The following is a 27,670-nucleotide window of genomic DNA, read 5'->3' as shown; positions in this document are numbered from 1 at the left end:
TGAGAGCCCTGGGGCTTGTGAAAAGCCGAGGGCCTTTTGCGATTATTGCTCTTGATAGGGACTTTTATGGGCTGGAGCTTAACGAGCCCGGCAATTCAGGGGAGGTGTTTGTTCTTCTCTGCTCTTTCAAAGATGCTTTTGATGCCCCAGGTTTTGTTCTCAGAACAATGATGGGTTCGATAACCTTTGGGGCTGCTTTTTGAAGCCTCCTGGTTCTTGTCTTGGGCTGTGTTTTTGTTTTGCTATGTATTTACAGCTGAAATAAGCAGATCGGGTTTCTTGAGCAAGAAAACCCCATCCTGGTCGGAGCAGCCCTGGCTGTTGGATGCAATAACACACAGAAGGTGTTTGGTCCCTAATTGATCTTTGACTTTCCTTTCTTATGAAGTGGAAATAAGAGGAAAATGCCGCTGGTGATGAGCTGCCGCACCCGGGGGTAGCTGGGATTCTGGTTTCTAACCCCAAATTCCAATTTCTGGGTCGGGATATTGATCTGTAAAAGACTTTTTAAGGCAGCAGTAAATTTTTCCTGAATAAGAGATCTCTACATAAAACTTTTGCCTCCTGGCAAATCTTGTGTTACAAATGTTGCTGTAGGTTTAAAGTGTTAATTTATGTGGCATATTGGGTTGGATTTAAAGGTCCCTGAAGACCTTTGAATCTCAGTAGCTAATGAGGCTTGCAGAGAAGAGGTTGAGAGAGGCAAATCTTACTGGCAGTGAGTAGTACTGGAGAAGGAGATCCAGGATTGTGCAAGTTTTGCAGAGAAAAATTAGGAATTATCGCATCGGCCTTTGAGTTGTTTGATTATTTCCAGCCATAGGTTTCCCTGCAGTCCCCCATCTCTGGAAGAAGGATTCTCCATGCTGAAACCTCTCAGGTGGAGTTTTCCCAAGTCCTAGACCACTTCCAAGGGGACTTGGGGTGAGCTGAGATCCATGAGCAGCCATCTCGCATCCTCCTCAGCTCTCCTGCTCATCCCTGCTGGAAAGGATTTGGCATTTAGGCTCCAGTCTCTCAGCTCGGCTGAACCATGTGTGCAAAGATGCTTAAACTTGTCCTTCTCCTTACAGCTGGCCTTGCTGAACTTCTTCCACCCCGAGGAGAAGCTGCACGTTGGAGAAGAAGGGAGACGCGTCCGTCGGAATAAAAGGAGTAAAGGCAGCGAAGGGCCCGACGGTGAGTCCTGCTCAGTTTCTCCCTGGTTTTGGTCCCCTCCCAGATGAGGAATTCCAGGAGTTCTGATTTCTGCAGCTGTAGGACTTGGCTGAATTAATGCTGCTTAGGAATTCCATCCTTCACTCCTAGAACTGTGCACATTTAAGGCTTTAATTTGTAATTGTTCGCCCTTATTTGTTGTTTGGCATACCCAATTGTGCTTAAAATCATCAAGGAGCTTTTCACAATCCAACAAACAGCTGGGAACATCTGCATCCCAAACTGGTGACTGCTTTAAGGGGGTTTTGATTTGCTGTGGAGTCTCAGGTGGGGCCAAAGCCCATGTGAGGGGAAGGCAAAGTTGTACAAAGCTTGGATGAAAGAGCAGAAAGTTTTCTGATGTCTTTGTGAGGAATTTGATTTCCAGTCCTGCCTTTTCATGATTGTCGTGACACAAAGACAGGAGCGTGAACTCCTGGAAGAGCTCTCATGCTTCCCTATTACAGGAAAGAGCAGATCCCCTTTTACAGGAGTGGAGAAAGGACTGCATGCCAGGGAAAGCAGAGACAGAACTGATGGAGTCGTGGTTCTGTGCCCGAGTCCTTACTCCGCTATCACCATTAGTTTTCCAGTCCAGCTCCGTGAGTTTCCCATCTCCCCTGAAACATTTGCAGTTTCACAGTGGAGAAGCATTTCCCTGTGGCTCAGCTCCAAGAAAAGGCTTGGTGAAACTCCCTGGATTCCTCTTGCCCGGAATGCTGACAAGTCTGATGCATTTGGTACAGACTCCCTGAGTGATTCCAGCCTAGTGTGGGCTCTCAGTTTTGGAGCTGGTGTCGCTCTGGTGCTCATATGGCTCATCCCAGTCCTTTTCCCAGTCTCCTTGAAATCTATCCCAGTGTCTTCACCAGTTGCTTGTGTAGTAGCAAGTTCCCACTGGAGGCGAGCAGAGTTGATGGAAGGCTGCTGGCAGATGTTGAGAGGGATTAACTTCATCCCTCAGGCTGCCTCTGCCTTGCCAGATGTGCAGAGAGCTGCTGAGGAGAGACAGGGAGGCTGAAGGTTGGTGTCTAACAAGGGCTTTGCCCATCACCGTTGTGCCCAGTGTTGTTCTTTCATGACTGGCATTCCTTTCCCTCATTTCCCTGATGTTCCCTGGATGCTCAGAGTTCAGTCACTCCAGAAATGCAGAGCTCTTCAACCCTTATCCTGTCCTGGGAGGGGAATGGAGCTGGAGAAGGGTCTGGAGCAGCTGAGGGAGCTGGGAGGGCTCAGCCTGGAGAAAAGGAGGCTCAGGGGGGACCTTGTGGCTCTGCACAACTCCTGACAGGAGGTAGCAGCTGGGGGGTGTCAGGCTCTGCTCCCAGGAACAGGGACAGGACAAGAGGGAATGGCTTCAGGCTGTGCCAGGGGAGGGTCGGGGTGGATGTCAGGAGGAATTTCTCCATGGAAAGGGTGGCTAGGCCTTAGAAGGGGAACACCCAGAACACCCAGACATGGCACTCAGTGCTCTGGGCTGGGATCGATCACAGGTTGGACTCTGTGGTCTCAGGGGCCTTTTCCAGCCTCACTGATCCTGTGATTCTTACCTGTGTCTTTTTGAAAATTAGGGATTTGACCCTACAGGTGGTGGAGATGGGAAAAACTGCCAGAGTGACAGGTTGTGTCCCTCTGGCTTTGGCAAGTGGTTGCCCCATGTTTGTCTGGGGTGGTTTTAGAGCTGCACTTAACAAGTGGGAGCTGTCAGGGCAGGGCTTGACCTTGTAACAACCATAAAATCGAGAAACAAACAGAGCCACGGCCTTGGGGAACTCAGGCTGTTTGTTTTAGACCTTTGTGAAGGAATCTTGCTGTCAGAGCAGGGCAATGAATCATTAAAGTAATAAATAAAATCATGTCATGGCCCTGATAACACCGTTTTCTTCATGAGTTTCGCAAAGGGAAAGTTGATCAAATCTTTGATCTCCAAAGAGCCTCCCGAAGATAAAAGTGGCTGAACTATAAATTCCCAGAAGGAAGGAGATATGCTTTCCACTTGATGCCTCGCTAATATTTGTCTGGAATTAATTTTATGAACTTTCAAGTGCTTTTACACATGCAGGGAAAGACCAAAGTGATCAGAGCATGGAGGCTGGGCTGGAGGGAGGCTGCTCCGACCCTTCCCAGCTCTTCCAGTCCTGCTCATCCTGGTACCAGCAACAGGCTGTCTTTGATGATTTCTAAACATCAGGGAGAACATGATTTCTTTCCCAAAAGCTTTTTCTTTTTGGAGGATTTGCTTTCAAGCCTTTTGCTGTGAAAGAGGTGATTTTGGGACAGGGCAGAGCTGGTTCTGTGCAGCCAGGGGAGGGTGATGGTCCTGGCTGTGCCCAGAGCACAGAGCCACAGGGATGGGAGCAGCAAAGCTGCTTTGGTGCTTCTTTGTTCAAAAATCCAAGGGAAATTGTGTGCAAAGCCATCAGTTGGATCCTGTCACTCCCCAACAGGACTCTGAAATTTCAGGGTCTCCTTCTTGGAGGACTCTGGTTTCAGCCTTCTGACCCTGACATGTTTTATGGTTGGGTTTGCTCAATCCTGGGTTGTGGCCCTGCCCCCACGGTGCCCTGGGGCCACTTAAAGCAGCTGAGGTCGTGTCCTGGCCAAGGTCCCTCTCCTTGTCCCTGCATCCCTTCAGCCCTGGGGCATCCCATGGGATCACTGGGGGCTGGTGCCTGTCCCGGTCCTGGGATCATTGTCTTTAATCCACTTTGCAGTCCACGCCACCAGACTCAACTTTTGCACAACTTTAAAATCTGCCACCAATTTTTCCAGCTTCTCAAGGCCCAGGATTATCCCTTTGCACTCTGTTTTTTCTGCCTCTTTTCTCCTCAGTGTTCCCATCTCCACCTGTTGTTTCATTTCCTTTAATTCTCCAAAACCTGCCCCTCTCCAATGCCTCTTCCCTATTTTCTCCTTTCCCCCTCCTTTCTTTTTGCCCTGGTGTATTTATGCTGCCGTGGAACTGCTGCTGCTCTCAGATGAACAAATCATTCTGGAGCTGCTAATTAGCAACAGTTGTGCTAAAAGGAACCATCAAGGATGTTAAATTAGTCCACTTTTAAATAAACTGGGTATGAAATGTTAGATCTCTATTCCCAGAGTGCCAGTAAAAATGCTGCTGGCTCTTTGCTAACAAAGCCAAAATCTGGGAGTAGCATGGTTGTAACTCCAGAGACAATTCCATGCTCTGGAGGTTATAAATAATGACAGAGCATTTACAAAGCAGATGTCAATAGGACTCTTTAAAAAACATTGTTTTAAACAAATAAAATAGTTTCTTTTTCTCCTACTTTCATCTCTGTTCCCAGTTAGATCCCTGCCGGGCTCCTTTCCTGGTTTCTGGGTTTTTTTGCATTTTGGGTTTGGAGTTGTTGGTTTGTTGGTTTTTTTTTTCCCTTCCTAGATTTTTTTCATCTTGAGCTTGGTGAGAAACATCAGGGATTGTTCTTCAGGCTTTGATTGGGAGCATGGCAGCTGGGAAGAGGCTGAGCAGATGGCTGGCTTTAAGCTGACAACAATTTGGTTCCTACTACTTTGGCAGTTCTTCCTGCCAAGGAAAGTCCTGGAGGAGAACTCCAGCCCTGCAAATGGCTTTGGGTGGAAAGGAGAATTAAATTCTGGGGGATTTAAAGCTCTTCCCCATCCCTGCTCCTACCTGGAGCTTTGGAAGTGATGCTCCAGCTGCATGGGTCCAGTTTCACCCTCTTAGTGCTTGCTTGGTGGTTTTAGGGTGATTTCACTGTGGTTTTCAGATGGTTTTAGAGAAGGTTTTGAAGAGGTTTAGAATGGTCTTACAGTGGTTTTAGGGTGGGTTTTGGATGTTTTCTGGATGGTTTAGCAGGTAGCTGATGCCAGAGCCTGGCTTTTAGACTGATTTTAGGGTGGGTTTAGGGTAGAATTTGGATGTTTTCTGGATGGTTTAGCAAGTAGCTGATGCCAGCCTGGCTTTTAGGGTGGATTTAGGATGGTTTCTGGGTGGTTTAGTAGGTAGCTGATGCCAGAGCCTGTTTTTTAGGATGAGTTTGGGATGATTTCTGGATGATTTAGGAGGTAGCTGCTGCCAGCCTGGCTTTTAGAGTTTATTTACGATGGATTTTGGGATGGTTTAGCAGGTAGCTGATGCCAGCCTGGCTTTTAGGGTGGATTTAGGATGGATTTTGGATGGTTTTGGGATGATTTATCAGGAGCTGATGCCAGTCTGTCTGGCTTTCCCCAGGCAGCCCCCAATCCCACAGGTGCCCTGTCCCAGCCATCCCCCTTTCCCGACCCGGCAGCGCTGACGATGCAATCAGACTTTTTTTTCTGCATTTTTTTTAATATCCAGCTCACAATAGCAACTTTTCCTGCTGGCTTCCTCTCCTGTGGAAAGGGCAGGTTCGTCCCTCTGCCTCCAGAACAATGGGTGCCTTTGTGCTGGCCCCGTGCAATTCCCAAAGCCCCGGCATTCCCAGAAACACAGATGGATGCAGGGCGATAGAGCCTTATTGTGCTCCGAAACCATGGTGATGAGCACGCAGTAAATACTGCACATTTCCTGGATCCTGGAGCACAGGAGACTGTCCCAGAAGGAAAGGCTCACCACAAAGTGCTTGTTCTTACTGATTTCCCCCAGAATTTCTCCAGGATTTCCCCCTAAATGGGAGAAATTTGGAATAATGTGGTGTTTTAATCTTTGGGGATAAACTCATCCCATTCCCAGGAGGTTGCTGTCAGTATTTGTTATTACTGTGATAAAATTAAGGCTGCAGCTTATTTACATATCCCTATCTCTGTGTTATTCCCAGGCTTATGATAACAGGGATCTGTTTTGCTCTTGTCCCTAAAAACCCAGAGTGGTGTCTAGGTGCTGGTTCCAGCTCTGTTCCAGCCCTGGCACAGCTTGTGCAGAGAGGCTGTGGATGCTCCTGGAAGTGTCTAAGGCCAGGGTGGACAGAGCTTGGAACAACCTGGGATAGTGGAAGCTGTCCCTGCCCATGGCAGGGGGTGGAATGGGAAGAGCTTTAAGGTCCCTTCCAACCAAATCCAGTTTATGATTCTGTGATTGTGCTGAAGTCCAGAATTCCTCCCTGAGCTCTGCTATGTTGCTGTCCCAGCTGGATGTTAAATAGGAAAATCTGGGAGAGGCCCAAGCCCAGTTGTGTGGTGTGCAGGGTGAGGAATTACCCTGGCTCACAGGGATCACAGTGGAATAATGGTTGGTGTGTCCTGACCCATCCACAACCTCCCTTTACCCCTGGCTTCCTCAGCAGCCCTTCCACTTGGGATCTGGATTGTTCCAGAAGGAACTCTGCTTCATTATTTGGAAGTACAAAGCTGTGATGAGGTGCTGCTGATCTGGTCAGCACCTCATCATCCCTGGAGTTGCTCTGGGGGTGTTTGTCCTTCCCTGGTTGGGATGAGGCCACTGGGAGATCTGGAGTTTCTGAGGATGAAAAGGAATTCTTTTATCACTGTCACCTCGGTGGCACTTTCAGACACTTGCCCTGACTGCACTTGTGGGTGCATTCTGAGCTCCCAGGGGCTGTGCTCAAACTTGACCAGAGCTCAGCTCCCTTTCCAGCTGCACTCAGAGCAGCGTTATTGGAAGTGACTGGTGATTCCGTCTGAATTCCACTCCTGAGAGCCGGGGCTTTTCGGAACGCCCCGGGTCACACACTGAGCTTCAGGAATCTCACAGAGCTCCTTGTGTTACAAAACAGGGCCAGCACTAATGAGAGGAGAGCAGATGTTCCAGAGGGGCAGGAATGTGGCTGCAGCTGAGCCGTGAGTGCAGCTGAGCTGCACCGAGCGCTGGAAATGCCGGACTGCTCTGGAAGCTGCTGCTCCCTTCTCGCAGCATGAGAGGCTCCATTGTCTCCCTGCTGGCGGATTTGCAGCTCAGCTTTGATTTCAGTGGATGAACCCTCAGCCAGAGAGGCTCTGCAGGCTCAGCACATGCTCCAGGCCTGTCTGGTCGCTCCAAGTGGAGGAATTGCTGTGGAAGTGGATCAGATCCACCTGAGTCCCCCGTCAGGTCCTGCCCTTGCCACCACAAGGATCCTCCTCCTGCAGGTTTTGGGATGAATAAGCTTGTTTTTGTGTCTGGGGATCTCATAATCCATACAAATACCTCCAAAGGGTGTCAGAGGATAGTGCCAGGCTCCAGGACAAGGGGCAATGCCCATAAGCTACAACACAAGGAGTCCCACCTCAACACAAGGAAGAACTTCTTTCCATGGAGGGGGCAGAGCCCTGGAACAGCTTCCCAGGGAGGGTGTGGAGTCTCCCTCTCTGGAGACATCCCAAACCCACGTGGACATGTTCCTGTGTCACCCACTCCAAAGGGTGACCCTGCCTAGGACTGGATGATCTCCAGAGGTTCCTTCCAGCTATTCTGGGATTCTGTGGACAGCCAAACCTGGAGCTGCTGCTCTGGTGGTGGCAGTTGTGATTGTCCTCACTGTGCCCTCTCTGGGCACTCACTGGAACCCTCTCGGCTGTCACAGAGCAGCTGCACCAGCCCAGAGCTGCAGAGCCCCAGTGAGGAATTCCCTGGGGGAAAAGCTGTGAATGGGGCTGGGGTGGAATGTTTTCATGAGGGCTTTGTTGGCCGTGATGTATGGAGACATTGTTGGAGTCATATCTGATCCCACTAATTCCAGCAGGATTTGGGGAAGTGCCTTAATTGCTTTCAATGGATAAATGCAAGGGTTGGCTGAGCCAGACAGCATTCCCTGTGTCCCAGCTGCTGCAGGGACTTCACTTGAGCTTCCCCAGAGTGGTAGAGTCGCTCCTGGGTTTCCTTTTTCCCCATTTTTTCCCCTTCTTTTTCCCTCTTATCAAATTAATCCAATCCTCACAAAAGCAATGGAGTCTCTCTTGGGTTTCCTTCTTTTTCCCCCTTCTTCCCCTTTTTTCCCCTCCTTTTCCCCAGTTTTTAGATTCATCCAGCTGCAAGTAGGTGTGGATGCATAGGGGCAGATCCTTGGATATGGATCCTGCCTTTTTCCCTGTAATTAATCCATCAGTTCTCAGGCAGCTGCTCAATGCCATGGAGGTTTTCCATCCAATTAGGCAGGATTATGGATGGGAGGAGGAAAAACACATCAAGTTCTGCAGGGATGAGACTGTCAGAGAGGTTTCCTCCCACCTGCCCTCGATTCCTTATGGAAAACCACGGGAAGAGCTCATTTCAAACATCCAGCAAACAATTCGGGAGAGCCTCTCGTACTCCCACTTCAAACCTTGCTGCTGCCCCACTTGGGAATCATTTCTGCTGGAATTCATGACATATGTTCGTTGTTTATCTTAGTGGGATGTGACTGAAAATGTCAGAGTGTTTTGTGTTAGGCAACAACCGAATAAAACAAACAAAATAAAAACACAGCTGTAACGCTGCGCTTCAAATTGTTGGATTTAAATATGTGGGATTGATAAAGGAAGCAAGAGGGTGCAGTGGTGGATAGAAAAATCACCCTGGTGACTCCAGCCAGCAGCCAAAAAAAGCCTTGGGATCCTCGAATTAGAACTGGGAATGTTCTTTGTCAGCTCTGCGCTTGGAATCCAACCGAAATGCCTGAAGGGAAACAAAAGGCACATCACATCCTCCTCCCAGAGCCAGCCAGAGGGTGGAAAATGAAATATGACGGCCACAGGTTCTGGTGTGAACCCCAGGAACTTGGCTGGGACTGGTGATGTGGGAGCAGAGCTGAGGAGGGCGGAGATTCCTGTTTGATTGGCTTTTTGTGTTTCTGAGCAGGCAGTGCAAGAGGATTTTGCCAGCAACAGTGGCTCTGGAGTTAATTGGGAGCAGGATTTTGTCTTTGCTCGTGACCACATTTGTGCTGTGGTGTTCTTGCACCTACTCAGAGGCTGGAGCTGTTTTTTTTAGAGCCTCTGGTACCAGCAGCCACTCCTGGTGCCTTGCCATTGATCCCACAGTGGATCTGGATGGGGTGGAGGAGGCAAATCACCTTGGTTGTTCCTTGTGTCCTGTAAAGCCTTGGAAATTCCCGTTGCAGTGAGCAGGGACACCTCTGCCTTGCTCAAGGAAGTGAGGAGGGATTTTCAGCTGAGCTCTGGCTCTTGGAGAGCAGAGTTAAGGTTGTAGGGTAGAGAGAACCCCAAGAGGTGACTGGATCCAGCCTCTCCTCCTAAATGGGACCGGCACTGTGACAGAGGTGACAACAGCAGAGGTGACAGACATCTAAAGGACAGGTGCTGTTCCATCCTGGTTCTACAGTCCTGTGTTTTTCTGCACCTGTGTTTTTCCTCATGCCAAAAAGCCCTTAGGAAGGAGGCACACAGGGCTGGTGGGGCTCTACCTGCTCCAGCACCTCCCTTCAGACAGCACCTGGTGCCCTTTGGGTCCCATCATCCTTCTGAAGGTGGAAAAACCTGTGGAATGCGTGAGCACAACTAATTCATCCCGCTCCTTTTGTCCTTTCCTTTTGACCTTTACCTGGAGCAAAAATCAGGTTGATGAGTGGTTGTCCCTCAGGTCTGTCTCCTGTTCACACTTTAGTTCTGATCATCTGCAATAATCAGATTTTTTTCCCTTGAATGTGATTAAAGACCAGGGTAAACTACATCACAACCTAATGCCACTACTGGCATTATCTGTAAATTTGAGTTTAACTGCCCTCAGGAGCTTCACCAAATGATTCCCTAAGGAGTCCTGGGTTTTGTCAAGCCAAGCAAAAATCTCTGAGTACTGGCAGGAGAAAAAAAACTTTCAGCAGCAAAAAAAACCCCTGTTCCTGATGAGATCTTACGTGGTCTGAAGCTGTTTGAGAAGAGAGATTGTGGCTCTCTGGCATCTCGTGTCTCTCCAGGGATTCCAGGGATGAGCTGTGACTTCCCTCTGTTTGTTTTCAGCCCGATGAGCTTGAACTGGGAGCTGGTGTTTGGGATCAGAGGAATGGGGAGGGAGCAGGCTACTGATCCATGGAGCTCCTGGAGCAGCATCTGCTCATCTGGATGACACATGGATGGAGGTTTGTCCTTTGGTGGAATGTGAGGAGAGGAGCAGGGAGGCAGCAAAGGCCACTCTCATCCCTAAGCCACACATGGGAGATGATCCCCAGCCCTTGGTGCTGAGCTCTTCTCACACCCTGTGGCCAGGCAGCCCCGGGAGTGACCTCAGTGCAGGACACTGCCCCTGGAGGCACATGGAAAGTCCATCAAAGAGATGAAGAATTGCCTCAAAAATCGGATGGAGCCAAGGGAGTGCCTCAGAAGAGTCCAAAATGAGCTGCAAACTGTTCTTGATCTCCCAGGCTGGTGGAGACTGGCTTTGGGCTGGGGCAGTCCAGCACAGGGCTGGGGGGTCACAAGTGTCACTGTCCCCAAGCCATTTCTGGAGATTCTGCAGCCTCCCACTCCACAGTGGGACAGGGCAGCACAAAGCAAAGACCCCTGAAATTCAGGGCTTGTGCTGTGCAGATGGAGCAGGCTGGGGTGGCACTCTGGTGACTCTGGGAATGGCATGGGACTGAGACCCCACTGGATGAAGGACAGGGAGGGAATGCTGGTTTGTGGGGTGCTGTTGTGGAGCATCTCAATTTAAAGTGCAACCAGGCAAAGACCATTAAGGGTGGCTGTGTTCACACATGAATTTTAAGGAGTTTTAAAACAAGGTTGAAACAAAAGCAGGGAGAGAAGGAAAAGTGGTGGCTGAGGAAAGCTGGAATGCCCTGGGCTCTGCTCTAGGGACTCACACATCCCACAGTGCTGTTTCATCCCACCTCTACTTTGTGTCGTGAATTCCCTCCCCATTCCCTTACCAAACATATTCTCTGTATGCAGATTTGTTGAAGTTAGTTCTAGTTCACACCCCTGGCTTGGGTTTCTCTAAGTGTGGGCAGCACTTTTCCTCCACTCTCAAGAGAGGATCTCCCTTCCTCATCAAAAAGCCACCCTGGGAAGATGTGCCAGAATTCTGGAGTAGCACAGGATGTGATTTACTTCTGGGATGTTTTCCTAGATTTATCATTTATCATATTCTCTAAATATTCTGCAGCAATAATCCCAAAGCTCTTCAGCAGACCCATTATCTTCTCTGGAGTTGGTAAAGAAGCACTTTCTTTTTCAGGGAAAAGGGAAAATATTCTTCTTGTTTCAGTGTTTGTATCACTGACTGATAGTTCAATAGGGTCCAAGAAGCTTTCATCTGGATAGACCAAATTTCCTGAAAATGTTGAAAACATATTGGTTCCAAACCTCCCCCGAAACCACATGTTCTAGATTAGGCATGTGTTGAGAGCTTTCCCCAATCCACTGGAATCTGGCATTAATAACCCCACACTTAAAAATATTTGAAAAGCTTTACATTTCTTCTGCCCATGAGAATGAAGTGAATGTCACTGCACCAGTGCTGGAAAGGCAGCTGCTGAGTTCTGGAGGTTTCTTGTTCATTGGGAAAACTGACATCCCTGATGGCAGGAGGTTCATCACCACCTGGAATGTCAGGGAACACCCAAGCTGCTCTTCCCACCTTTGGTATTGCTCAGATAGGGATAGAGGGGTTGGCTGATGGGTAGGACTTAACCCAGAGTTCTTGAGGTTGGAAAAGCCCTCCAAGATCATCCAGTCCAAGCTGTGACTGATCCCCACCTTGTCACCAGCCCAGGGCACTGAGTGCCACATCCAGGCCTTCCTTGGACACCTGCAGGGGTGGGGACTTCACCACTTCCAGTGTTTGAAAGGATCTACAAGGAGGCCAGAGGGGGACTCATCATCAGGAACGGTCGTGACAGGACAATGAGAAATGGGTGCAAACTGAAAGAGGGGCAATTTTTGGACATGTGGAGGGAAATCTTCCCTGTTGGTGTGGGGCTGGAATTGATTTCAGTGAAGCTGTGGCTGCCCCATCCTGGGAAGTGTCCAAGGCCAGGTGGGACAAGGCTTGGAGCAACCAGGGCTAGTGGGAGGTGTTCCTCCCCATGCCTGGGGGGGGCTGGATGAGCATTAAGGTCCTTTCCAACCCAAACCATTCCATGATTCTGTGACTTAATGATTTAATGTTTATTTTATGGAAGAGTGAGAAGTGATGTGGTGTCTCTGAATGACACTGACATCTCATTAATCACCGTAATTTTGCCTCTAATCTGTGACCTGGGATGAGGATAATTCCTCAGTACCTCCATCCTCTCATCTCCCAGGGTGGAGGGGAGATGGAAACAGAGGTGCTTCAGTTGAACTACCTGGTCTCACGTCCCCAAACCAGTGTCACACTTAGGGAAGAAGACTGAGGATGTTCCATAGTAACTCAGTGCTAGGAAATAGGAGAAGGATCAATAATTCCCAGTGAATGCTGAAAACAGATTGGCACAATGATGGATGGATGGATGGATGGATGGATGGATGGATGGATGGATGGATGGATGGATACCCAAAACTGGTGGCTGCTGCCACGTGTCTTTCCCAAACTGCATGAACACCTTAAAGACATCACTTGGTGTCGTGTCCTGAATCAAATGATGCTGCTAAAACATAGTTGTGGCATTCCATGGCTTTTTTCTGCTCTTGGCAGCAGGGAATTCCAGCCCATTCAGCACCTCTTTAGGTGTATCCTTTGTTTGGCTGATTCCTATAATGGTCAACCTTTTATAGGTTTGATATAAAATCAGCATAATTACAAAGATCTGTTCCCGTCCATAAAACCAGTTGGAACTGTTTGGCAGGAATTTAAACTATTTCTTGTTAATCCACACACACAGCTAATAAGGGAATGCAGGGGCTTTTTAATATCCTATTTATATCAGCAGATGTCCTAAAGAAGTTTGGGATATTTCTGTATTTAGAGTAAATCATAGCAGTGTGTAGCGTGCAGAAAGAGAGATTGGAGGGGGGGCAAAGTCAACTCTATTAATCTTGCTGAGAGCAAACATGTCACATGTAATATCCTTGAGTTGCATCACCATCTGGGATTTTTCTGAAGGCCTTGGAACGGATCCAGCAGATGGTATGGCTGCAGGAACTGGGGCTGGAACCTGCTCCCTGAAGCATGGGGAGATGTCTTCTGCTGCTGGCTGGGCCACAGCTGGGGGTTTGCACAACAAAAACTCATCTCTTGCAAGGGTTTCCCTCAGCTTCAAGTGAGATGTTTGCATCTGAACCCAAAGTGCTTCTGCTAGAAGGGGCTTGGAATTGTTTGGAGTGCCTTGGAATGGTTTGGAGCCTTCCACGTGTGGTGGCTCTGTTTGGGTTGAGGCCTTTTGTCATCATGTAGAGATGTCTTTCCTGCTTGTGCCTTTCCCTCTAAGTTTACCCCTCCTGCAGGCTTGACATTCCCTCCTTTTCTGATGTCCTCCCATTATGTTTTCCCAGCAGTTGTGAAAAATCAGCTTTTGGAGGGGTCCAGCCCTGGAGTGCTGCTCACAGAGGGTGTGCAGTGTGCAGCACTCCTGCTCCCAGATTTCCTGGGGGAATCCTGTCCTGGGATGAGGAATTCAGCTGGTCTGAGTTACTGCAGCAGAGTCAGGGGCTTTTCCTGCAGGAGATCCAGGGAGAGGGAGTGTCTGTGGTAGGAGCAGATCAGGTAGCTGCAATGTTTCCAGCAGCAGCTTCAGTAGCAATGGCTCTGGTGGGTAGGCAAAAATCTTACTAAAAGTAACATTCCAAAGGGACTGTCATGCTTTAGAGAGACTTTCCAACCATGACCTCTGACACAGGAGGGCTCACTCTGAGCCAGAAGTTCCCCTCCAGACCTGTGCTTCTCCTTGGAAGTCTTCTCATTCCCAACTCCATGGTCTTGGGGAGCAGTTTGGATGTGCCAGCACTGATCTGGAAGCCCTCCAGGTCTTCTCCTCCCAGTGCTGGTGGCTACCAAGGCAAGTTCACATGCCCACTTCTTGCCCTTTCCAGGAGCCTTTCTGTGGAATTCCTCTCATTTCAATTCTTCTTTCTGTATCAGATGATCAGGATTGACTTCACTATTCCCAGGATTTCCTCAACCCTTCCCTCAACTGCAGCAGGGCAAAGTCCCTGAAATCAGGGGTGGGAGACGTTGATCAGTCAGAAGTTCTTCAAGTCAAACGAGTTTCCTTCTCCATGAAGGTGGCAGGTCTGTAGACTCTGGAGCAGCAGAAGATATCCTGTAATTTGGTTTTTCATACTCCTGGACAGTGAAGGAACAGAGTGGATACACCTGTGTTCCACATCTTGGAGTGGAAAAAACCAGAGTTTTCTTTTAGGCCATCCTTGGGATCAAGGGCTGTGTGAAGCTACAGTAAATAAATGGTTTGCATAACTTGTAGGTATTTAACCATTAATTGAGAGGTAGCCAGTGAGTCAGATATATCATGGAATCCCAGACTTGTTTGGGTGGGAGGGACCTTAACACTGACCTCATTGCCCTGCCATGGGCAGGGACACCTTCCCCTATCCCAGGTAGCTCCAAGCCCTGTCCAACCTGGCCTTGGACACTTCCAGGGGATGGGGTATCCATTATATTATATTGATATTATTTGTGTGTTCAACCACTGCATTTGACAAGCTTAAATATTTTGAAAAGTATTTTAAAATATTTTAACAAGTTTAATGTTTAAATATTGGGTTGTGACCTCTGAAAACCCTGACAGAAAGGATTTTTAAATTACCATTTTTCTCCTCTGCACATCAATGTTGGGACATCCATCAAGCCAAGTTTTCAAGCCTTATGCCTCAACACCTCACCACCTGAGAGGAATATTGATCTGCAATTTTGATGGCCCTCAGCTTAGACTCTAATTTATTACCATTTTAGCCTAAATGGAGCAGTAGCTAACAAACCTCCCATTTTGAGCAGAACCAAGCGAAATTCTGCTGTATCAGAAGCTTCAGCCCTGTGCTCCAATTAAACGATCCCCCCCTGCTCCCGGGAGGCGAACAGATGCAAACCCCAGAGAGACTCAGAAGCTCCCAAGCTTAATAATCCTGGCTTTTTTTCCCCCCCTCGTGTCAGGAATACTTTTGTGTCTGTCGAAAGCTCCACTTGCAGATCCATAACATCTCTCTCTGTCGTGCCTGGAACAGATGCGTGTGTTGTAATATAGACTGCGAACATTGACATCCCATGTGGTTCTCATTCCTCCCAGTCATCTTTGAAGCTAATTGGATCCAGCCAGCCCAAATGTGTCTGGCTGGCCGCAGCTATTTGTACTTTCACTCTGGTTCTGGTGCTAATGGTGGGATCTATGGAACATGAAATAAACTCTCGTGACTCCGAGGGCTGCCGAGGCACAGCCGCTCGCGTCTCGCTGGGTTGGGATGGGCTGGGATCTTTAAATGGGATTTTTTTTTTTTCCCTCTTCTAATGTTGTTCAGTGGCTGGTGGCTACAATGAGGACTGGTGGGGCTCAGAAGTGCAGAATCAGGAGCCTGGTTGTCCAGCCTGAAGGGTTTTGCAATTTGGTGTGGCTTCCTAGTGGTACACTGGAATGGCATCGTTAGGATTCCATGTGTTGTCCAACCTGTGGATATTATAAAAAATTAGTATAAAAATATTATTAACTATAGGGAATTAGCAGAAATTATCATTTAGATGGCAGGACCTTAAAGCTCATTCACCCCCATGGGCAGGGACACCTTCTACTATTCCAGGTTGCTCCAAGCCCTGTCCAGCCCGGCTTTGGACACTTCAGGGTTTGGGGCAGCCACAGCTTCAACCTGTGCCAGACCCTCACAGGGAGGAATTTGTCCCTTAAATTATATAAATTATATTATCTCCCATTTATAGATAATGTCTTTTACAGATAATGCCTTTTATAGATTATACCATCATTGTCCCATGAGCCAACAGCACGATGTGGGAAAGTCAATATTCCTTTTGGAAAGGTATCAGTAAGGTTGATGGGTAATTTCTCTGGTGCTTTTCCTGTCTTTCCTCTGCCTGTCCATGGGGAAATGGCTTTTCTGTTGGGAATTTACCTTTCCCCACCCCTCAGACTCAAAGCAACCTCATTACTTTCAATTGCTTATATTTTTATCTCATTTAAAGGTGATTTCAGTCATTGCTGTGCTAAATCCCAGGTTTGAGAGGAATTTCCCTGATGAATAGCAAGGGAGTGTTTGGGGATTTTTGCAGTTAATTCCCATACATGATGAATTCTTGGGGAAGCAGAGGAACATGTTTCACACTTCAGCCTCTGCTCACAAAGTCCTGTCATTTCTCAGCTTCACTGTAAATATTTTCTCTCCATGCTCGGGAGGTTTGGGTTCCCATTGTTTCAAACAGCCAGTTCAGAATAATTCTTTGCTTTTGTATTTTTTTAGTGTTTTATTCTTATTTTTAAACAACTTGGCTCACAAAGAGTCAGCAGGGGGTTGGACCAGATGATCTTTAAAGGTCCCTTCAAACCCCAACCACTCTGTGATGCTCTGAAATTTGGGTTACTGGTCTCAGTTGAGACCATTCCTGTGCTGCTGCATGGGCCACAAATACGTCCATTGTCCACTTGGAAAATAAAATGGCAATGGGGATTTTCTCTGATTAAATGATCCCTGAATTTCACTAATTTTCTTTCTTTTTTTCCCCTTTGTAGGTCCAAGTTCAGTGAAAAACAAGAAAAAGGGTAAGTTTGAGTTTTAACTGAATTTTCCTTTCTGTGTTTGTGAATTCTCTTCAGCTGACACAAAGGAGAAACCAATGGCAGTTTTCCTTTCCAGGAAAGGCTGAAATAACACCTACAAGCACCCCTTAAAACTTCCTTAAACAGTGAAAGAAGTTAATTATGTTGTACAGAAGTAATCTTGAAGATTCTCCAATTGAAAAGTTGAGTCAGTACCACATAGCAGGAGCTCTTGCTGTTTTCCAGCCTTGGTTTTCATCCCAATACTGCCAACCTGCAGCTTGGATTCTCCTTCAGACCCACCAAATTCAGCATGAACACACTTTGCATTCTGCTTTTCCTTGTTTTAACCTCCAAATTATCATTTTGTGAGCTCCTTCTGAGTGTTGCTCAGCCCTCAAGGTTTTGTGGATTTTGTGATGTTCCTCAGTTTGCAGTGGTTTGTTGGGATTTGGGTTATTCAGGCAGCCCTGTTGGTGGGGTTCCTGATGCCATCCTTGTTTCTGTAGGACTGCTGGGAACACGTAGGGTCCCACATGCAGGGTCCCACATGCAGGGTCCCACATTTACTTCCCAGAGTTTGAGTGAGTCCAGGGATCCGAGCAGTCGCGTTTTCCATGTCTGTACTACTGCAGCAGCACATCAAATGGCTTTAATGTTTGGATGCAAACTCCAGAGCCACAGCTGAGAGGTGGGAACAGGCCACACTTAGCAATTTTATTTGTATTTACTCCGAGAAGCAGCATAAAATTTTATTTTGGAGAAGTTTGTCCTAACAAAGCTCAACCCACGTCCAATCAGCCCAACAAATAACAACTGAAGGCTGCAGCCTCCGGAGCAATTCCAGAGGGGCAGGGGGATCTCGTGGAGCTGGATTGCATACAGCTGTATAAAGTAGCTTAATTTTATGGTAGTGTCACATTTAATTCTTTTTAGAGTTCCAGTTCATTGTTTGATGAGTGAGGGTTATGGAGAACTCCCTGCTTCTGCCTGCTCTGAGTTTCGGAGCCCGTGGGTACGGACATGGGAGACTTGGCAGGCTGGGATTTGGGTGCTGGGACCCTCCTGGAGACCTGACAGGGGAGCTGTCAGATAATAAATGGAATATCTTTTGTCTTGTGAGGTTTGGTAATGCAGAGAAGTGGTTGAAATGCCTTGAAGGAGGGAAAGGCACAGAAATGTGTGGCTGGGATGAGTGATTGTGTCACTGCTCAAGCAGCAGCTCCCTGAGTAGCAGAGCAGATTTTGGAGGCAGATGAGTTAAACCAGCTGTGATGTGCATCCCTCTTGGGAAGGGAAGCCTGGAGTGACAGCAGCAGCATTCCCAACTCCCTGTCTGCAGTCCTCCCTTGGGATGGCCTGGATTGGAGGGATGTCAGTGAGAGGAGTTTGGTGTTGGGAAAACGGGTGTGGTTCAAGGTGATCATTGCCAAAGCAGGGCCTCATCCTGAAGAGCAGTACTGGATTAGAGGAGGTCTGGATTGTGGCCAGCTCAGGTAGGAAGTCATGGCTGCTGATTTGGAAAGAAATATTGCTGTGGAGATTTGTTCCCTGAAGCCTTTTTCCACTTTTTGTAGGATGCCAGTGTGGCTTTACTCACCCCTGCTTACTTTAACTTCATTTTCTACACATATCAATTATGCCCACAGTTGTCCCACCCTGATGTCCTTGTGCCCTTGACTAGTGGCCATCCAGAAATTCCCAGTCCTGTGCTAAAACAGATTTTTCCTCACGCTTCTGTCCATTACAAGGGTGGATATTAGTAGAGAAACAAGTACATAAATGTACTCAGAGACTATTCCAACAACTATAATTTCATATCCCAACTGCTGCTGTCATCTGAATATGAGTTTAATTCTGTCCTACTGGGGACCTTGTGGCAGCAATTGAAGAGATTTTGCTCTGTTTATGTTCCTTGGCAGAAAAGCTGTTCCAAAGTGGCATTTTAAAAACTACATCAAAAGAACATCATTTTTGTCAGGAACGTGGAAAATCAGGAGAGCAGGGACCAGACTTTCCCTGCAGAGTTTGTTTCATCCCACTCTCTGTGTGTAGGAGTCATTCCTGATGTGATTATGTCATTTCTCTTCCTTGGGATGTGTGAGGTGTTTGAGGATCCTACTAGGGAAGAAGGTTTTTACCACGAGGCTGGTAAAATACTGGGACAGGTTGTCCAGGGAAACTGTGGCTGCCCCTGGATCCCTGGAAATGTCCAAGGCCAGATTGGATGGGGCTTGGAGCACCCTGGGATGGTGGAAGGTGTCCCTGCCCATGGCAGGGGTGGGACTGGATGGGCTTTAAGGTCCCTTCCAACCCAAACCAGTCTGGGATTTGTGATTGTAACAATTCCCCAGTGTTTCCATCCCCTGGATGGGGTTAGTCCTTCCCGAGGCCCTCCCTCCATCCAAAGCCCAAAATATTGAATTATTTTGAGGCACAAGCAGCACAGGGGCTCCTCCAGCAACACTGGGGAAGAGCTGGAGCTCAGCTCTGAACTGCCCTCTGGAGGAGACCAAGCCATGGGGATCATCTCCCAATCCTAATCCTGTGCAGCAGGTAGGAAAGATTATCCCTGTTTTCCATCAAAACCCAGCAAACGGAGTAACTGTAGAGTGGTTCTGGACCAGAACAGCCCAGCCATGGCTGGGTGCACTGGAACGTGCTGTGGGAGCATCCTGATGCATCCAGAGATCATCCCGGGTCCGTAGGGATGTGACCAGCCCCAGGGCTTGGGACTTGAGAACTGAGCAGAGCTGTGGGAAGAGCCCCCTGAGCCTCCATCCCTTGAGAGGCCCCGGAGAGTCCCCGTGCCTCATTTCAGTGTAATTCCCAGCAGGAAGGAGCCTGCAGGGTGGTGACCTGATCCTGCCCTGCTGGCAGCGTTGTCCTCGTGGTGTGGAGCCGTAGGACACCCACCCCGCTGTCCTAGCCAGGAGTGATCCATCCCCAACCTCCCAATTCCTGCAGCTCCAAGCCCACCCCACAGCCCCGGGTGACGCCCGTCCTTGTGTTTTCCAGGTAAAAAGGCTGGTCCTCCAGGGCCCAACGGTCCCCAAGGGCCACCAGGGCCTCCCGGGCCGCAGGGTCCCCCCGGCATTCCCGGCATCCCCGGGATTCCAGGCACCACCGTCATGGGCCCGCCCGGGCCCCCCGGCCCGCCCGGCCCTCAGGGACCGCCCGGCCTGCAGGGCCCCTCAGGTAAGGATCCATCCGTGCCCTCTGCTCGGGCTGCCGGGCGGGAATGCTGGAGATGGCACCGGACATGGCACCAGAGATGTCACCAGAGTGTCCCAATGCCATGGCACAAGGGCCTGGAGCAGGACTGGGGCGTCCTGGGCCGTGTGGGACAGGGCTTGGAGCAACCTATGGAAGGAGTCCCTGCCGTGGTAGGAGTGGAGCTCGATGGGCTTTAAGGTTCCTTCCAGCCCAAAGCATGCTGAATTTCTGGGATTCCATGGCTCTGGATGGCCAGGAGCAGCAGGAGCCCCTCAGCTCCGTGCTCTGCTGCCACGGGCGTCTCCTCCCTAATTAGGATTTGGCTCCCAGGGAAGGGACGTGGAGTGGATGACCTGCAGAGGGGAACTTGGCATCTTGGCAGCCTAGAGGTTTTATTCCTGCTGTGGATCAGGGAATGGGTTGTGCAGTCTTTCTTTCTAGTGGAAAACTGTTGAATAATAAAGAATTTTTGATGGCTGGACAGAAATTCCAGGAATAAACTTGGGAAATATAGGATGTGTCTTTTTCTTCCTTGTATGTTTTTAAATATTTTTTATATTTAATATTTGTTTTATATATTTTAATATTACTTGCACCCCATATCCCTCCTCCTGTTAAAGCAGAGGTTTTAATGATTATTATAGAGTAAGAAAATAAATTTATATGGGGCTTCAGGGTTATTTTGGAGTAAAAAAAAATTATTTATAAGGGCGTTTAAGGGTTATTGTGGGATAAAAGTTGTATTTATGGGATTTTTCACTCAACCTCCCTCTTCAATGATTTGGAATTGCCTTTTGCAGGTGCCACAGACAAGGCCAGTTCCAGAGACATCCAGGTGGGTTGATCTTTCCATGGAAAAACCCAGCTTTGGGGGCATTTTTGTGGACTGGCACGGTGCTTCCCGTTAATCCTCCATCCCTGTGCTCTCCCTTGCAGCCAGCTGTGGTCCATCTCCAAGGCCAAGGCTCAGCAATCCAAGTGAAGAATGGTAAGGATCTCTTGATCATTGTGGGTACTGGGAAGAGCCCCTCCTGCACCCCTTGAGTTCCTGGATGCCAGTCCATCCCATGACACAGCTCCAGGATGATCCCTGCCCACCCCTGCCCTCCAATACCCCTGCCCAGACCCCCCAAGAAGAGTCTTGTGTGGAATCTCCACCTCCATTTCCCCTGAGCTCCTGTTCATCTCCCAGATTATCCCTGCCCTGCACACCCCAGTAACTCTGTCCCACTGGATCTCCTCTCCCTGACCTCCAGGTACATCTTGTGCCTCCCCAGCCCCTCCGTGACCAGGTCTTTTATCCCCCATTCTATTTTAAGCCCTCAGTAGATCCTTGTCCTGTCTCTTCCCCATTTGACCATTTTCCTCCAGTTTCCCAGGAATTTAAGGCAGGGAATACCCAGTGGTGAGAGGACACAGAGGTGTTGTCCACCCACCAGCTCTTCCCTGAGCACCTCTGTCCCTGCCAACAGCCTTTAATCCCAGATCCTGCTGAGCCACAGGAAGCTCCTTGCTCTCCTCCTCCCTCCCAGATCCCCATCCAAATTCTCCTCAAGTTCCTGCTGTCCCTGCCAACAGCTGGGGCTCATTCCTCACCTCCTGCGTCCCTGCTCTGGCTGTGCTGGAGAGGAGCTGGCTTGTCCCCTCCCTGAGTCCCCACGTGCAGCTCCCAGGGACCACAGCCATTCATCCATCCATCCATCCATCCATCCATCCATCCATCCATCCATCCATCCATCCATCCATCCATCCTTAGCCCAATCCCAGACTGGGAAGGCAGGGAATCTCGAGGGTGGGGGCAGCAGGATCCCTGTCCATGAATTCCTGCCTCACACGTGGGATGGGGAGGGCTGGCCACTGCTTCTGTGGAAAGGCAGCTTTCTCTGTGAGCAGTGGCAGCTGGAATTTCTCATGGATAAGGATTTGTGCTTGCAGCTCCCCAGAATGAAAAGGAAACCGCCTGTTCCCAGGAACAATGTGAGGGAAAAGCTGCAGTTTGCTTACATTCAGAAAGCAATTATCCCTTCATTACTGGGGATGCTGAGGGTTTCCAGAGGGAGCTGCTCTCTAAGAGCGGGAATGCCCTGTGAGTGTCCTTCCCTGCTGCTCAGGAACAATCCAGAGCTGGGAGCCAGGAATGCTGCCCAGCTGCCAGCCTGGCGAGCTCCAGCTGATGCACAGAATATTCTTACTTGGAAGGGACCCACAAGGATCATCGAGTCCAGCTCTTAAGTAAAAAACCCATCCAGCAGGGAGAGGAGGGGCAGATAGAGACTGGGAGGAAAAGAGTGGGATTTGACAGACTGAGGCACCTACAGAGATTGGCTCAGTGTGGGACTCACAGCAAAGCCTGTCCCTAGGTTATCCCAGTAATCCCAAAGGACTGGGTGGTGGATCCATAAATCCCTATATTGAGGGACCCCAGTAGGGATTACTGTGTTGTGAGATATGATGCAATTTCCCACTTTCTTGTTTTTCTGGCTTTTTAAAACCTTAAAAGTTATAAAGGCAAAGGTTTTGTTATAATTATCCCAATTACAAAGTCAGGAATGGTGAAGTCAAGGAACAGCAGAATTAAAATCAATCATGTGACCCAAAGCTTGGCCTCCATTTGCCTGGAGAAGAGAAGGCTCCAGGGAACCCCTTCCAGTGCCTAAAAGGACTCCAAGAGAGCTGGAGAGGGATTTTGGACAAGGGCCTGGAGTGACAGGACAAGAAGGAATGGCTTTAAGCTGAAAGAAGATAGATTTAGATGGGAGATTGGGAAGAAATCCTTCCCTGTGAGGGTGGGCAGGCCCTGACACAGGGTGCCCAGAGAAACTGTGGCTGACCCTGGATCCCTGGAAGTGTCCAAGGCCAGGCTGGACAGGGCTTGGAGCAACCTGTGGAAGCTCTCCCTGCCCATGGCAGGGGGTGGAATAGGATGAGTTTTAAGGTCCTTTAAACCATTCCCACCATTCCATGATGGTTCTGTGATGACCATTCCCATGGACACAGTGGGGAACAGGGATCAAAGAAGCTCAGCTGCAGGGTCAGGAGCAGGCAGGTCCATGTCCAGCCCTAGGAGCACAACAGACTCTGCACTGGGTTTTGAGGTGGAGACACAGAGGGTTGGAGGGACAGGCGACCTCACGGTGTGCCCAGAGCTAGAGGGTTCCCTGCTCCCACTCCCTGGTGTGCAATCCCGGGATCCCCCTGTGAATTCCCTGCTCCCTGTCGTGCTGTGACTGTGTTGTGTTTTCCTCCTGACGGGTACTGAGTGACCGCCGTTTTCTCATACTGAGATCTTTCAGGTGGAGTCCTCAATGACTGGTCTCGCATCACTCTGAACCCCAAGGTGTTTAAGCTGCATGCCCGCAGTGGGGAGCTGGAGGTACTGGTGGACGGCACATACTTCATCTATAGTCAGGTAGAAGTGAGTACGGTCCTAGGCTAACTCCTCCTATTCTTGTGTTCCGGTGGAAGCCTTGCATGAACCACGAGAGGGCTCCAGACAACAGCCAAATGCCGGCAGCTGGCGTGGAGCTGTAACCGCTGCGGCTCAGGAGGGGTGTGGGGAGGAGTGTCACACCCCTGTCACCGCCAGGACACCGCCCGCCAGGGATTAGTCACTGAAAGCACACCCCACACCCGCCAGTCCCGGGGTTATCCCTCCATTTATCCATGTCCCGACCCTTCCAAACCTCCCTGCAGGCAGGACGCTGAGCTCAGTGCTGTAAAAGACCCAAACTCTGGTCGTTTGTGGTTATTTTGGAGCTGTGTCACTCTGGAAGCACAGGACTCCCAGTCCAGGTGGTTTGGCCAGATTCCGCCCAGGTGACTCCTTTTGCCTCCCCCTGCTCTGTGTAGCTCCTCCCCAGAACCAGCTCTGGGATGAAGTGGACCACGGATGTCAGGTGCTCTTCCATGGAATTGGTGACACCAGTTGGTGTCCAGTTTGGATGGGGGCAGAAAATATAACTCCACATGGGCCAAAGTATAATTGTTTCCCAAGTGCTTGATGCTGATTGCTGGCCACAGTGTTGGACCAGTGAAGCCTCATCGTTTGTGGTCCATCAAGGAAAAAAAGGGATTCAATGTTCAGGCAGCTCCTGCCTCCAAGAGGGCTGGATTTCCTTTCTCAGGAAGAAGCAGCTCCCTTAGAGTGACTTCTCCTTGGACAGGTCTTCCTCCACAGCTCTTTGGAATCAGAATGTAGGAGAGGGTTAAGTAAGGACAAGTAGAGTCACAGGGCCTTGGAAGAAGTCAGGGAGTTCAGTCAGTAGAAGCACTGTGAGGTGATTTCCTCCCAAGCTGTGGAGGTTGGGAGAGCCTTTTCCCTGTAATAGCTCGTGCCTGTGCAAGCACCGAGTCCAGTTTCCCAGGAGGCAGCTCCCAGGCCACCTTAGGGCAGTTCTGATGTCACCACTAAAGGAGGCTCCTGGCACCAGGAAGCAGGACTGGCCAGGTAAGTGCAAGAGGCCTTCAGTGGAATGTGTGTGTCTGTGTGTGGGGTGAGGAGCTGTTGTAGCACGCAGGGGGTCCTGCATGGCTCTGTGCAGGTGTGTCACTTCCCTGGAATATGCAGGATGGTAGCTCAGCCTCAGGCACATGGATTCAGGGGGTTTTGCATGCTTGGGTCAGTCTGAAGCAGAATAAAGGAGGTTCCTGGTTGGTTTGGGGCTCTCCCTGCCTCGCACACGTCACCTGTGAGTGCAGGTGCTGGGGCCAGCAGGGGCTGCACACACCCCCAGGACGCTGCACTTGCTCCCCACACCCCAACCCCCTCCCTGACCCCTTTCTTCTCCCTGCTTCACATCAGGTCTACTACATCAACTTCACCGATTTTGCCAGCTACGAGGTGGTGGTGGACGAGAAGCCCTTTCTGCAATGCACTCGCAGCATCGAGACCGGCAAGACCAACTTCAACACCTGCTACACGGCCGGGGTGTGCCTGCTCAAGGCCAGGCAGAAGATCGCCGTGAAGATGGTCCACGCTGACATCTCCATCAACATGAGCAAGCACACGACTTTCTTTGGGGCCATCCGCCTGGGAGATGCTCCCGCATCCTAGAGAGGAACTTGGCGTGGCCAAGGACACCCACGGAACTGCCCAGTGCTGCTGTTCATAAAGCGTATCAGTATTTCAGGGGTTCTGTAATCCGGCCATAAAGGAAACTGATCCAGAGCTATTTATTCCTATATGTGAATGCAGGAAGCACAATTGTCCTCTGTGACTCGCGGGGAGACTCGGATCAAACCAAAAAGCTGGTGGGGAGAGCGTTGTGAGGAGGAAAGGCTGTTGGGTGTGCCTTGTCTCAGTATTTCAAGTATTACTGCACTGATACTCTGCTCTGTGACCTTCACACGAGGCTTGCTGGGAGAGCTGGGGGCTCTGCTCGGATGTTGGCACTGGCAAGAGCATCCCAGGCAGGAGCGGGAGGACACGGACTCCTGTCCCAAAATCCCAGCCAGGCTGCTGCATGTGCACGCTCACGACAGCCAGGAAGGGGGTTCTGGCTTCCTGCCTTCCCAGGGGGAGCTGGAAGGGCTGGGGGGCGAGGGAGGTGAGTGAGACAGGGTCAGTGGTGTTTACATTCATCCTCAGGAGGAGGAGGAAAAGTGCCTCGACCTAGAGCTTGGAAGCAAAAGCAGGAAGTGCGAGAGGAAGAGGAATAACTAGAGCAGGCTTAGCAGATAGGAAACTGCCTCCACATTCCAGAAACCACCAAATCCCAAAGAAAACGCCAATTCCCGGGTCCAGGCCTCTGCTCCTTTCAGCTCCTGCCCTTACCCCAGAGGTAACCTTGCCCCAGCGGGGGCTGCCTTCAAGTACTGCTGCTGTTACAGCAAGTTGAGTTGGGTTAGGGGTATTTTTGTTTTGTTTTTTTTGTTTGGTTTGGTTGTTTTTGGTTGTTTTTTTTTTTTTTTTGCAGGGGGGGAGGTTTGTTTTGTTCTTTTTAATTAATATTTTGCAAACCAGAACACATTTCTACAGGCTTCACCGAGCCACGTAGAGCAGCCACAAGTACTTGTGACAACACTCGGAGGAAGTTTGTTATGTTTAAGAATAAAATATTCAAACAGGAAATTTTTTTTCTGTTTTAATAGCAACTGTCCTGCTTTTAGATGTGGTTTTTAGCCTTCCTCCCCCCACCCCTTTCCTTTTGGCACCCTTCTACCTAAAATAAGTGGTGATGGAGACTTTAGCAAAGGAAAAAAAATGGGATTTTAAAATCCGGTCCAGCATGAAGTCACCACTTTTTCTTTTCTCTGAGCCCTGCTGAGTCTAGTCATGACTTGATTTCTGGTGACTAATAGAGGAGCTGGGAAACTATTGTTTCTTTTGGCTTCTTGAGCAACTCTGTCCCGTTACCTCCCCTCAGCTGGGGAGACCTAAAGCCATAAGATGCTCTGAGCCATAAGAGGCACAAATTGCTCTGTTGTCTCAGCCCTTGGCTCACACTTGTTCAGCTTGGTTGGGGTTCTGTTTTCCTGTGTTTCTTTCCACAGCCTGGTTGTGCTTTCAAGAGGGGAGTGAAGTTGCAGCTTGTGTAGAAATGAGACAAATCCCAAAGTGACATCTTCAGCTTGGAGCAGGGAAGGTTTTGGGGACCTCAGTGCCTCAAGGGGCTCCAGGAGAGCTGGAGAGGGGCTTGGGACAAAGGCCTGGAGTGACAGGACAAGGGGGAATGTCTCCCCACTGCCAGAGGGCAGGCAGATGGGATATTGGGAAGGAATCCTTCCCTGTGATGGTGCTGAGGTGCTGGCACAGGATGCCCAGAGAAGCTGTGGCTGCCCCTGCATCCCTGGAAGTATCCAAGGCCAGGTTAGACAGGACTTGGAGCAACCTGGGCTATTTGAAGCTGTCCCTGTCCATGGCAGGGGGTGGAACTGCTTGTTCCATAAGATCCCTCCCAGCCCCGTGCTGTGATTCCGTGGTCTTGGCGCTGGCTCCATGCAGAGGTGCATGGTCACCTGCAGGGTGTGGGAGGGACGTGTCCCAGCGCTGTGCTGTGGCCACGGAGGGTCCGCCCTGCCTGCAGCATTCCTGGCTCCAGCCCTAGCGAGTGATGTCCCTTGCCAAGTGTTGCAGTTATTGGGAGACAAAAATTCCTCGGGGCAGCGGCGTTGGCCGCGGCCTCGCTATTCACAGGAGCCGTGCACTTCGGGAAACAACTGCGTGACAAATGGGCTGCTCTGCCTTTTTAGTGGCTTCTCCTCCCTTCAGCCTCGACATGTGGGATGGGCGAGAGCCTTGGGGGCTCTTCACTGGGCTTTGTGGTTTTCTTTCCTTTCAAACGGATTAAGAGGGACATGTTCCTGTGACAAGAATGAAGCGGGACAACTGTGTACAGTGAGAACATGAAGCAAATCGTTAACAGGATTGCTTTAGAACAGGCCTGAGCAGCAAGGCTGGGGGCAGCCGTAAATAACGGGGGGTTGGGAGAGCCCAGGATGCAGTTTGCATTCCTTGTCCCCCGCTGGCAGGATCTGGGATGTGCTCCATGGCTGTGGGCAGGGGGAGGCAGAGGGAGAATCCCTTTGCTCTGTAAAAGGCCAGAGTGTTGCTGTCCCCTGTGGTGTGTGCTCGGGATGTTGGAGGAGAGCAGGAGACAGCAATTCCTGCATGGAAGTTCTTCCTGGTGCATGCTAGGGGGGCAGGAGGAGGGCAGGAGGGAGCAATTCCTTCATGGAATGTGTTAACAGGCTTTTTCTGGTGCTCACGCTAACCAGAGTGTGAGTTG

The 27,670-nt window shown here is 49.7% G+C and overlaps 1 protein-coding gene across 5 annotated transcripts; it reads left to right on the top strand.

Moving 5' to 3' along the window:
• Positions 1-108: 108 nt before the first annotated feature.
• On the top strand, positions 109-26,013 carry EDA (ectodysplasin A). 5 transcript variants are annotated; one of them, XM_039722645.1, is made up of 7 exons: positions 109-1,179; positions 16,701-16,730; positions 19,746-19,925; positions 20,744-20,778; positions 20,880-20,931; positions 23,237-23,358; positions 24,745-26,013. In XM_039722645.1, exons 1-7 carry the CDS (start codon positions 939-941, stop codon positions 24,994-24,996), a joined length of 912 nt encoding a protein of 303 aa, XP_039578579.1. In that variant the 5' UTR covers positions 109-938; the 3' UTR covers positions 24,997-26,013. The 5 variants fall into 5 exon arrangements, with proteins under 5 accessions (XP_039578579.1, XP_039578581.1, XP_039578580.1 ...); XM_039722647.1 differs by having other exon boundaries at positions 23,228-23,316; XM_039722646.1 differs by having other exon boundaries at positions 110-1,179; positions 23,237-23,352.
• The last annotated feature ends 1,657 nt before the right edge of the window (positions 26,014-27,670 follow it).

Source organism: Passer montanus, unplaced genomic scaffold (genome assembly GCF_014805655.1).
Source record: "Passer montanus isolate IOZ18808 unplaced genomic scaffold, ASM1480565v1 scaffold49, whole genome shotgun sequence".
NCBI classification, from domain to species: domain Eukaryota; kingdom Metazoa; phylum Chordata; class Aves; order Passeriformes; family Passeridae; genus Passer; species Passer montanus.
This window is presented reverse-complemented; position numbering and strand designations above follow the sequence as displayed.

Excerpts from the sequence above, each read along its gene's own strand:
- EDA (XM_039722642.1), top strand. The coding sequence starts at position 939 with ATGAGCAGCCATCTCGCATCCTCCTCAGCTCTCCTGCTCATCCCTGCT. Across the intron at positions 20,779-20,879 it reads CCAGTTCCAGAGACATCCAG|CCAGCTGTGGTCCATCTCCA; the intron begins GTGGGTTGATCT and ends TCTCCCTTGCAG. Across the intron at positions 20,932-23,227 it reads AGCAATCCAAGTGAAGAATG|ATCTTTCAGGTGGAGTCCTC; the intron begins GTAAGGATCTCT and ends TCTCATACTGAG.